At 52.0% G+C, this 11,852-nt stretch overlaps 2 protein-coding genes across 6 annotated transcripts in view; one reads left to right on the top strand and one right to left on the bottom strand.

Annotated features, from left to right (window-relative positions):
• Nucleotides 1-186, bottom strand: part of XPO5 (exportin 5) — a 28,995-nt gene extending 28,809 nt beyond the window's left edge. For all 4 annotated transcript variants that reach the window (XM_042025043.1, XM_042025041.1, XM_042025040.1 and 1 more), the window contains exon 1: nt 2-186. In XM_042025043.1, the coding sequence (XP_041880977.1) occupies nt 2-106 (105 nt within the window). In that variant the 5' untranslated portion in view covers nt 107-186. The remainder of the gene's footprint in view (nt 1) is intronic.
• A 135-nt stretch (nt 187-321) lies between these two features.
• POLH (DNA polymerase eta) lies at nt 322-9,900 on the top strand. 2 transcript variants are annotated; one of them, XM_042025045.1, is made up of 10 exons: nt 322-549; nt 648-782; nt 872-1,113; nt 1,377-1,546; nt 4,776-4,879; nt 5,752-5,871; nt 6,493-6,616; nt 7,262-7,327; nt 7,952-8,115; nt 8,889-9,900. In XM_042025045.1, the coding sequence occupies exons 1-10, from the start codon at nt 413-415 to the stop codon at nt 9,742-9,744; spliced, it is 2,118 nt and encodes a 705-aa protein (XP_041880979.1). In that variant the 5' UTR covers nt 322-412; the 3' UTR covers nt 9,745-9,900. The 2 variants fall into 2 exon arrangements, with proteins under 2 accessions (XP_041880979.1, XP_041880980.1); XM_042025046.1 differs by having other exon boundaries at nt 460-782; nt 872-1,184.
• Nucleotides 9,901-11,852: the final 1,952 nt, after the last annotated feature.

The following is an 11,852-nucleotide window of genomic DNA, read 5'->3' on the forward strand; positions in this document are numbered from 1 at the left end:
CCTTGAGGGCCTCCAGGCGGTACCGCTGTGTGGACGCCGGGTCCATGATGACGGTCACCGCCTTCACCAGCTGCTCGCAGAGGCCGCTCACCTGCTCGGCGGACATGGCGGCGGCGGCGGGCGCGCGCCACCGGCCACCCACGGGCGGGACGAGCGGGGCGGCCGGGACGCAGCTCCGCGCATGCGCCTTGGGGGGGACGGGGACACGGGGAGAACGCGGGCGCCGCGCACCGCCGCGGCGGGGACACGCGCACGCCCCACCACACCCCGGAGAACTACGACTCCCGGCGTGCCCCACGCGGAAACTACGGGTGCCGCAAAGCGGCGGAGCAAGGCGGGGCTCTCCGCCCCACCGAACGGGCGGTTATTCAATCATTCACTCAGTCGGGCGGTAGCCGGTGGCGGCGGCGGAATGTCGCGGGGCCGGGAGCGGGTGGTGGCCCTGGTAGACATGGACTGCTTCTTCATGCAGGTGGAGCAGCGCCTCGACCCGCAGCTGCGCGGCCGCCCCTGCGCCGTGGTGCAGTACACCGAGTGGCAGGGCGGAGGGTAGGTAGGCGAGCCGGCTTGGCGATCCCGGCTCCTCGTCCCACCCCGCTCCCCGCGGGGCCTGGCCCGCCTTGCACTTCACCTTCATGTCTTGGCAGGATCATCGCTGTGAGCTACGAGGCGCGCGCCTTCGGCGTGTCCCGCGGGATGTGGGCGTCGGAGGCGCGGGCGCTGTGCCCCGAGCTGGCGCTGGCCCGGGTGCCGCAGGCGCGGGGCAAGGCGGACCTCACACGGTGAGAGCGGGGGCCGAGGGTGGCGGCGGCAGCGCGGGCCCTCCCCTTGTCGCGGGGCGGGGGCTGAGCCCGTGCCCGCCGCCCGGCAGGTACCGGGAGGCCAGCGCGGAGGTGATGCAGGTGCTGTCGCGCTTCGCCGCCATCGAGCGCGCGAGTATCGACGAGGCGTACCTGGACCTGACGGGCAGCGCGCGCCACCGGCTGCGCGAGTTGCGCGGCCGCCCCCTGCCGGCTGCGCTGCTGCCCAGCACCTTCGTGCAGGGACTGCCCGCAGAGCCCGGCCCCGAGCCCGGCGGGAAGGGCACGCACCGAGCCGAGCCCGGCGGGAAGGGTACGCACCGACCCCCGACCCCCGGGAAGGGTCCGCCCCGCCGGCTTTGTCTCCCCTGAATCAAGAGCGTGGTAAATGGGGTCTGTGTTTTCCGCAGTGAATGGCTTTTAAGGTGCCTGGTTCTCCTCCGTGTGGCTGGAATGCGCCTACAGAAGCCTGTGGCTGCTGGCTGGATCTGGCTGATGCTGCGGGTCCCTTTGCTGGGCTCAGCAAGAAGTGCCACATCATATCCCCTTGTGACCCCCTTTGTGTCCCTTTCCTAGAGGAGCTGCGGCAACGTGGTTTGGACGAGTGGCTGGCATCGCTGTCTTTCGATAACCCCGATTGTCCTGATCTGCAGTTGACCATGGGCGCAGTAATTGTGGAAGAAATCAGGGTGGCTGTGGAAGCAGCCACTGGATTCAGGTGTTCAGCTGGCATCTCGCACAACAAGGTACGTACATAATGCATCAGCCTGATTTCTTCTGAGTAGCAGAGTCAGAATATGCTGTAGATGCTCTCCTATACATACTTACAAGTCTCCTGGAGAAGATGAACCGAGGTGGAAATGCAGCCATGTGTGATCACACCTTCAGAGAAATTACAAAACATCTGGAAATGAGAGTTGTTTCCCCAGAGCTGTGGCCTGGGCAGTCAGCAATTTACTGCCTGGATTCCTGGTATACCCTAATGAGTGAGCTCACTAGGAACAAAAGGGGTTTCAGTCCACCAGAAGCGTGTTCTGTAGAAAAACCACAAACATAAACCAGGTAATCTTCACCTTGAGTTTCAGGCAACAGCCACTGTAGCCAGTTCTACTGACACAAATTCCCAGTGACTCGGAGGCAGAAGAACACCAGGCTGGGGCACTGAGGTGAACTGGGTTGCTTTTCCTCTTTCTGGTGAGTCAGTGTTTGGGCTGCTGGCTGCAGGGATTTGGGTGATGCTCAGCCAGCTGCTGAGAGCATCCACAGGAGCATTTGGTGCATGACAGCAGCTGCAGAAACAAACAGACTCTGATGACTTTGGTACTGCAGCTACAGAGGGTTTCCTGCCAGGTGAAATGCAGGGTGGTTTACTGAGAGCACCCCTTCCGTTTTGCAGAAGAGGGGCTTATTTATACAGGTATGACTTCATAAAGGCAGTTTCTGAGTGAAAAAAAAAAAGAAAAACGAAGACTGAAGACTAAGTGGATGCTTTGGAGTTCAAGGAAGATTAATTTCATCTTAGACTGCTGCAGAAACAGCTGGAACTATTGCTAGCTGTACTTAGGGACTGGAGCTGGTTCTGCACTGGCTCAGTTTAAAGCTAGAGCAGGCTGTGAGGCAGAAATGAGCTAGCTGAGAAAGGTCACTGTAAAAATTTCCAGTGGAAGGGATGTTCAATTTGCCTTTTTGTTTTCTTTAATCAAGAATAACAGAGAACTTCCCTGATATTCCTAGCAGGTTCTCCCAGCTTCCATTTTCTATGCCAGCTTTTTTTTTTTTTGAGGGAGTAAGGACATTATGATGTACTGTACTATCCCTGAAGAACTGTGTATCTGTAGCAGTAAGCACAGTGCAGAGATCACCACAACCTACTTGTGGCTGTGCAGAACACTGTACTGTGCTTCCACAGCCATCTCACCTCTGTGGGTACAAACCTTTTCTGCAGAATAAAAGGGGTGCTCTCAGTAAACCACCCCCCCTTTCACCTGGCAGGAAACCCTCTGTAGCTGCAGCATCAACGTCATCAAAGTCCGTTTGTTTCTGCAGCTGCTGTCATGCACCAAGTGCTCCTGTAGCTGATCTCAGCAGCTGGCTGAACATCACCCAAAGTGCAGCTGGCAGCCTAAACACTGACTCACCAGAAAGAGGAAAAGCAACCCAGTTCACCTCAGTGCCCCAATCTGGTGTTCTTCTGCCTCTGAGTCGCTGGAAATTTGTGTCAGTAAAAACCATTCTCTGGCTACAGTGGCTGTTGCCTGAAACTTAAGGTGAAGATTACCTGCTTTATGCTTGTATTTTTTCTACAGAAAACTCTCCCAAGGAGCTGTTCTTCCCAATGAAGTACCTTGTTAGAGTACACCAAGAACACAGATGATGAATGAGACCAAACAATTTGGAAGCGCCTGGAGAATAACAGCATAGTTTTCTCAAGAACCACACATTTACATGCCCTCTTTGACAGCACAAGTGGCCAAATGTGCAGGGAAGACTACAGTTGCAAGGTGTCAGCCTTCAGGTTTCTAACACAACTCACCCTGAGCTGAATAACCTGATGATGACATGGTAGCGGACAACATGACTGAGGCTGTCTGAAGGGCATGCATCTAGCTGAAGAAAATATTACTGTTTCCCATAATGATTTTGTTCAGTCAGTTGCACTCAAATTGGGATGTTTAGAGTGGGATCCTGGGGGGATCTGTCTGAGGTCTGCTAAGAGCCAATATTTTCACTGAAACCTACAGAGAGGGAACAGCTGTATGAATTCAGGTGTTGCTAAGCATAGATGGGGCTCAGAGCCTGGGCTCTGAAAGTTCTGAGATGAAATTAGAGTTGAAAATTCTAAGCTTGAAAAAGCCTAGAATCAGTCTGAAATCACCAACCAGCGCTTCTTCTGCTTCTCCTATGCTCACCAATTGTTTCTGTGGTTTATAGAAAAAAAACCAACCAGTAGGATTTTGGCTAAGTCACAGTAAGTCAGGAAGTAGCCTGGAGTTGTTGTGGAGAAGCAGCAGGATGAGTCAGTAATACAAATGCTCTTGTAGAAATGCCAAATCCTGTTTCAGCATGTGCAGTTTACAGAAGGTGTCAGAAAAAGTAAATGATTTCTCCCCATGATGTCTCAGTGATTTGTTTCGCTTGCAGCATGTCACTTTATGAGGTGGATAAACTTGCAAGTCTCCAGCCAAACAAGAAAAAACAGTAACTGGACATCTGAAAAGGGATCTACTTTGTCTAGAAGAGAGTCAAATGTATGTAAGCCTGTAAAATGAGCTGTTAATAAAGGTCTTAGCTCAATAGGCAGGCAAGAAATTTTGCTTAGTTACAGGATGTGTGGCAAAGCAGTGAAAGAGGAAGTTATTAGACTTGTTCAAAAAAACCTCAAACACCCAGCTAAACGTATTTCAAACTGGTCTGTGTGTTCTTGACCCTGTGGTAGCTTAGAGTGGGAAGGGAAGCTGTACAGGAGAACGTGCCTTCCAGGCTAGCCAGTCTGCATTTTGCAGGTTTCCTTTTGCAGCACTATGCTGCTGCAGACCTCACAGAAGATTAAAATAATGACACTAAGAAAATGCAAGACAAATATAGACAATGAAGGAGGAAGACATAGTGAGAGACATAGCCTGGGGAGGACTATGGGCATGCAGTGGAAGCTCTAGCACGCTTGCCTGGTGGAAAACTATGGCAACCACAACCGATGATAGACTGAGATCCCCTAAGCTGCCTGGAGTAGGAGTCCAGCACTTCACAGAACTAAAGTCTGGAAACAGCTTTGCTTTCAGAGTACCTGGCTAGTGCATGTAAAGTCCTGAGGTGGATACTGCCTAGGAGCAACCAGTGGTGCACCTTGCACATCTTCCTAGCAACTATTCCAAAGGCAGCTTTTAGAGGTGATGCAGCACAAGCTGTTAGGTAGAGTCCCATTAGGCCAGTGCACGGTGTGTAATAACAGGGTTTCCACCCTCTTCTGTGTTACAGACACTGGCAAAACTGGCCTGTGGGTTGAACAAGCCCAACCGCCAGACACTGGTATCTGCACGATTTGTGCCGCAGCTCTTCAGCCAACTGCCCGTCAGCAGCATGTAAGTACCAGGGAGCTGCTGCTTCAGTGCGGCCTGGGGCTGTTCCTGGCCACCTCAGCACAGCAATTTGATGCTCACTGATAGCAGGCAGCAGAGGCTCTCAGCTCCACAGTAACTGCTCCTTAATGCTCCTAACAAATAGAGGCAATCCTGCCAGTGATCCCTTGCAGCTGTGAGCACACTTGAGGAGGACTGTGCTTGGGAGTTGCAGCCCTGCTGGTGAAGGGACCACAATCCAAAAGCCCACTAGCAGCCTGTGGGCATCCTTTCCCTGGGTAAGGCTGTGCTCAGGATGACTGCTGGGGTGTACAGGTATAAGCCAGGAGCAACTGTGGGCAGGGAGGCCATAGCTGTTCCCCAGTGTGAGTGACAGCTGTGCTCACAGAGAGCAGATGTGGTTTGGTTTTGAGCATCCACACTGTGCATAAGTACTTTTCCTTATATAGGGAAGTGTTTACCAGCACTGCTGCTCCAGAGGAATGAATCCCTAATCCTGCTCTCCAGACCTGCACTGCTGTTCTCTCCCTTCAGTGTCTTGCAAGGAATGGAGAGGGATGTGTGTGGGAAAGGGTCCTAAGTAGGAGGAAGCAGGGCATGTGTGAGGCATTCTTCAGAGCGTGGTTTGGGATTAGATGGAGCTGAGGGAGAAGTGCTAAAATTGGGGGACTCAAGGAGCAGTTTTACATCAACTCCTCTGTGTCCTTGTACTATGAGCAGAAGAGCTTTATGTGCCAAGTGTTCCTTTTGTCCTGCTAGTCCCTAGCAGCTTCTAGCTGTCCTCATCTAGGAACAGCTGCTGCAACAAGACTTGTCATAGTCTCCACATGATGCTTCATTTGTGTTTTCTCTTTTTCTTCATTTCTCTGCCGTAGCCGTAACCTGGGAGGCAAGCTTGGCACTGCTATCACAGACATCCTGGGAGTAGAGTACATTGGGGAGCTGACACAGTTCAGCGAGACTGAGCTCCAGACTCACTTTGGAGACAAAACTGGGTAATGATAAACCATTCACCACAACTTGGCTCTTGGCAGGAACTGAGACTTCCTTTCAGTCACAGAACCTTTCAGGTTGTTCTGCTGTGATTAGGAAGGTTGGAAGGTAAAACTTCAGTGACATCTTTGGAAAGCATTGATCTGTCAGGCCCACAACAGGTTTCCAGTCTTGCCTGCTCCCAGGCACCCTCCCCAGAATAGTATTTTGCTTGTCAGCCAGTGTCTCAGCCTTTCTCTACAGCATCCAAGGATGAGGCCAAGCTGTGGAAGGGCTGGTTCTCTGCAGGCTGGGAAGAGAGCAGTCTTGACAGTCTCATCACAGAAGAAATGACAAGGCTGGACTGGAGCCTGAAACACAACTTCTGAGGCCAGAATAGCGGTTGGAGTGCCCTGCAGACTGATGAACTGTTGCCACTTAAGGAGAAGAGGCGGAAGAGTTGTGCTGACAGGCAGTTGTGTCCTGAAGGAATCCTACCTGTTCAGCAATTGCAGAACTGGGGATGAGACAGTCACAGCTTGCACTGAGTTGAAAGCAGGGCTCAGCAGGACACTGACGTGCTGTCCAGTGATGCTTGCCTGTCTGTAGCTGCCTTAACCTCAAGCTTTCCCTGTGACTTTCAGGTCTTGGCTCTATGACTTGTGCAGAGGAATTGAAGAGGAACCTGTCAAAAACCGGTACCTGCCCCAGTCTATTGGCTGTAGCAAGAACTTCCCTGGGAAGACAGCCCTGGCCACACAGAAGGCGGTAGGAGAAGCCTACATCTAGCATAAGGCTTGGCTTTCACTGTGGAGAAGATAATACTAAAACCTGAGACTAGCTTGCAGAACTGCTTCTTTTCTGCACAGTTAAGCCCTGAAACTCAGACTAGGGGCTCAGTGGGAGGTGATTTGAGCCCTAGAAATCCCCATTTGTCAGAAATGCATTTACAAACTCATGCACAAATATGTCCAACCTTGTTGTAATTTCCATGAGCAAAACTGTGGGCCTGTGCTGTTCGAAAGTTATTCACAGTGCCAAGCTTCAAGAGCATGGTTGCTAGAAAGAAGGTAACTAGCCCAAAGAAAGAGGGAGGATGCGCTTTAGTTATTAGCTGGGGCGAGGTTCCCGGTGAGCTGTAGGAAGATGGAAAGAGAAGTCCATGACAGGAAACCTAGATTACTTGGCAAAGTGTAGTAGTAATGCTGCAGGGCTTGTGTGGTATCTACAATGTCCTTGTTGAATCCTCAGCTGGACTGATTTCTCCAGGACTACTACAGATATGGGGCCTTACAATAGCCTGTCCATTCCAGTCTGATCCCCCACCAGCATTCCCCAGTGTGCAGAGCACTGCTCTTGTGCTGTGGTATTGCTGTGAGCAGAGGTTCAACCTGTTATCCCTGCTTTGTCCAGGTGCAACACTGGCTCCTGCAGATGGCCTTGGAGCTGGAATCCAGACTGAACAAGGACAGGAGCCAGGTAAGGAGGGAAGGCACAGGGACACGAGGAGGCACATAGTGCATTTGCACCATGAGTGGTTTGCAGGAGGCTGAGGGTGGTGTGTGGCATGGGAGGAAATCTGCTGACCACAGGGGTGTGTGTACCTGTGTGCTGAGGTGTCCCAAGTAGAGAGGTGTGCAGGAGCACGGCCAGGAAGGATGGTTTTGCCCCAGAACATGGCAGGGTTTAGAACGATCCTTGTCCCATGCTTTAGGATGCAGGGACCTGAAAGCCACTGCTGCTCCCTTGCAAAAGCCCTCTGCTGACACAGGCGTGGTGCCCGTGGGCTGTGAGAGGAAGTGCTGTGCTCCTATCTGGATGGTAGTCTCCAGGCCAGGGTTGGGAGCAAACCACCAGCTTTGGCACTGCAGCGGGGCCAGAAAATGTGTGGAGCTGCCTTTGAGGGAAAGCAAAGATTAAGTGCATCCCATCCTGTGTGGCACAGCTGTGCAAGCACTTCGGTGTTGTGTATCCCACCCCACTATCGGGAGATGGCAGGGGGGTGGTGGGCTGGGGAGGGCTCCGGGCAGGGAACGGTCCCCTTGGCTGTTCCTGCCCCTTCCTGCAGGAGTCGCTGGAAGCACAGCTCTACTCTCCCGGCAGAACCACCGCGTGGCCCGGCAGCTGATGGTGGTGATCCGCCAGCAAGGGGACACCCGCGTGTCACGTCTGTGCGCCCTGTCCCGCTATGACGCACAGAAAATGTGCAACGATGCCTTCACCCTCATCCAAAACTGCAACGTGGCTGGGGCCCACCAGGCAGCATGGTGAGTGTGGGACAAGGTGGATCATCTGTCAGAACTCGTTCTAATGTGGGAGGTACTGGATGAGCCAGAGGTCTGTTGGAAAGAAACTCAAGTTGATGCTGAGTGGCAGAAGAAGTGATTCCCAGCACCCTCAAAGTAGAGTGCAGTGACATTCTCGCACTAGGATAGCCTGGTCTCTTCTGAGCCCTGAGACACTTCTGTACTTGGAGCTGAGGTTTGCTACTGGCTGGGGTGTGCCCAGGTGGAGCGAGGCTGTCCTGGCCCTGCTGGGCTGGAGAAGCTAGCTAAGCCTTGTTGTCCTACCCTAGGGACAAAATTTTTTGGGAGGAAGCCTTTGGGGCAGGAGGAAAAATGAGTGTACAACTCCTGTCTTCAGCATTTCCTTCCCTCCTTCCTTTTGCTCTGCAGTGAAGGCAAGAAGGTCCTGTCTGTTAAACTCTGACATGGCTACTGCTCCCTTAGGGCTCTCTCATCTCACAGCAGCTTCAGCCTGTAGTGACTGAAAGTCCAGGCTGGCAGTAGGCTGCTCCTGCTCCAGTGCCCTTCCTTTGGGAATTGCTGCTTTGGAAAGAGGGGTTCTGCTTTTCCCAACAGAGCCTGCTATGTCTGTTCTGGAGGTAGCAATACTAACTTTGTCAGAGCAAACATTTCTCCCGCCCCTTGCCAGATACTGCAGTTCCCTTGTCTGTGAATGTTTTGTCTGAAGTCTTACCTCAGAAGATTTCTTGCTTTCCAGGCTGGTGTCTGAGCTGATGTTGGTCTGTCCTTTGCAGGTCTCCACCACTGACTTCGGTGCAACTCTTGGCAAGCAAGTTCTCAGAGCCTGTCACCCTCTCTACAGGCATTGCCACCTTCCTGACAGGTGAAACCCAGCCTGATGGCACAGCCACCACTAGTCAAAATGCCACATCTTGTGGGAGGGCCAGGGTCAAGTTCTTTAGGAGCCCAAGCAAAGAGCTTCGGCAGAAGCCAGCTAATGCCATTGAGTCATTCTTCCAAAAGGCAGCAGAACGGCAGCCGTCACAGGCAGCGGCAGCAACCAGCCTGCCCGCTGCTGCCACTGCAGAGTCTCCTGTGCCCAGCTCCCCAGAGCACCGAGAGAGAGCTGGCGTTGGACTTGCCTCTGTGCAGTGTGACCTGGAGTCCCCTGTGAAGCGGAGTCCCAGCAATGCCAGCCCTACTTCTCCTTACAAGAGCAGTTCCTGGGAGAAGTTGCCATCAGATGCTACACAAACATCCTCAACTCCACCCAGCTCCAGGACCCTTCTGAAGTTACAACCAGCTATGGAGGGAAATGAGCAGAATTTGCCACCCTCTCCTGAGCTCACCCTGCTGCCTCCTGCCTCTCCAGGGGACCAGCAGCACTGTGAGAAGTGTGGCCAGCTCGTGCTGGTGTGGGAGTTCCCAGAGCACATGGACTATCACTTTGCTCTGGAGCTGCAAAGCTCTTTCCTGGAGCCCAGTGCTCCCATGGCTCCAGAAGCAGCTCCCAATGCAAAGGCTGTGGCTTCCAGGTCTCCTGTCAAGGCAAAGAACAAGCCCAAGACTCCAGCAGGATCTAGTGCAAAACGACCCAAAGAAGGTGTGACAAGAACTTTAGATTTTTTCTTTAAGCCCTTACCTCCTTAACTCCCAGCCGCACCGGGTGTTTTTAAAGAATCGGTGTTTTTAAAGAATCACTGTTTTTAAAGAATCACTGTTTTTAAATACAGTTAAAAGTTTTTATAGTGCCTGTCAGGTTTTAATGCTGAAAAGTCTAATAAATTATCTCCACCCCAAGTTTAAGAGGAACTGGAACTCATGAATTGTGTAGATGTAGCCAGTTTAGCTGGTGGCAGCTAGGCCTGCCTCTGCCTGCCTGGTCTTACTAGAAGCTGCACAGTACTGTCACCTACACATCTTGCCATAGGTATTTCCATGGCATCACTACTCAGTAGTTCTGTGCCTCCTATAAAAGCAGCCACTGCAAGTGCAGCAGCTCATCCCAGGGAATCTCCAACTAAGCCTTGACTTGAACCACTGTCCAGTTACTCAGTATGAAACCTTCAACTCGTGGTTCTACTCTGGCTGCAGTTGTAGGCCTTGCCCTTAGTGTAATTTGTATGTGGTAGCTTATCCCTGTTGTTCCTTCTCCCCTCTCCACCTGGAAGACACTGATTTTTATTCCCACCCTCCCGCTCCCCAGGATTTTTGTTACAGATGGTTTGCCAGTTCCCTCTGTGTAGCAGTCCATTGCATGATGCTTATCAGCAGCTCAGGAGCACACAAGACTGCTCCTGTCATGTAATATTTGAGGAAGCAGTAGCTGCATGGGCATACTTTTTGGTGGGCTTTTTGAAATCTTGGCATTAATCCATAATAATTGCTATTGACACATAAATAGTGTACTGCTAGTCTATGGAAGGGATGGAAAACATGCCAAGAGTCACAAAGCCCACTCTGAAAGCTTTTGTCTGTTGTAGAGTGCATAACCACATTTTTCCTCTCTCCCAGACTCTTGAGTGATACTAGATACAACTTGCTGACAGGTAGCTGTTCTGAGTGTGCTCTGCCAATGACTTGTTCAGCTCTTTGGGCCACAGTAAAGTGGCCACTCCAGAGCTCCACAGATTACAACAGCCAACAAAGCAGAATACCATGGAGGGGACAAGCAGGCACTGAGAGAGGGTGAGACTGGCTCCAGGACAAGAGAAGTGCTTGCCCTGAGCTGCCTGGCAGGGCTCAGCTCTGCTACACTGCGAGCTGCCCGGAGCCTGCCAGAAGCCCTGCTGCCAATGATTGGAGCTTGGCTCTTAGGGCAGGGGGAAGGAATGTGCCACGTCAAGGCAGCACTGGGTGGGGTTAAGGAAACGCATTGCAGGGAATTTCATCAGCTGCAGGCTTCCTTTCTGTGGGCAGGAGGGGAGAGAGGCTTTCAGGCAGCAGATAATAATGCAAAAGGCAGCTCTATTTGTATGTGCTACTTTCTGAACTGCACCATCCTAATTGCAGCTATTGAGCTGCTTTCTCCTTCCAGCAGACAGCCTGTGCTGGGAAACTGCTACATTACTGTCAGTGGAGTCTAATACTTGACAACACAGTTGTGAGATTTCAAGAAGCACAAGAAGCTCATTCTGGTGCATGCAGCTCTGGTAATCACCAGAGGAAGGAATTACGGAGTCACTCCCAATAATGACAATCCTAACATTGCAAAGTGACAAGTCTCCCAAAGTCCTCATGCAAAGAGAAACACAACCAGTTTGTCAGGATTGCCCCATCTCCTGTGACAGTGGCACATCTCACTCACTTCCTAAGTGTCTGGCAGGACTGGACTCTGCAGATGCCACTATCTGACACAAAAACAAGTTTAGAAGAGGCAAATCCTTTTGGTCATAAGTCATCTCCACAGGGAAACCTTTCTGACTCTGCTTGTCCAAAGGGAACAACCCGTTCTCTTGGAGACAAGGCAGTCACAAACCCCTTGATAAGGTTGAAGCTATTTTAAAAACAAACTACCGGTTAGATGTGTGCCCTAGAAAGCGTCTCTTTAATTACACTCTGGGGGAATTTATGACTGAGGAAGCTCTCGCCGCAGCCTGTTCCGCCCACAACAGCTGAAAATGCTGTGCTCAGGGTGACGTGGCTGCCTGTCACCTGAGGCTGCACACCCAGGCTTACTCAGATAAGCTGGGAGCTCGAGGTTGTAAACAGCAGTGCGTACATTCTTTCCACACCACGGCGTGGTATTTATAGGGCTG

This window comes from Corvus kubaryi, unplaced genomic scaffold, assembly GCF_017639235.1.
Source record: "Corvus kubaryi isolate FWS band 111438036 unplaced genomic scaffold, C.kubaryi_AGA036_p1.0 37266, whole genome shotgun sequence".
Lineage (NCBI taxonomy): Eukaryota > Metazoa > Chordata > Aves > Passeriformes > Corvidae > Corvus > Corvus kubaryi.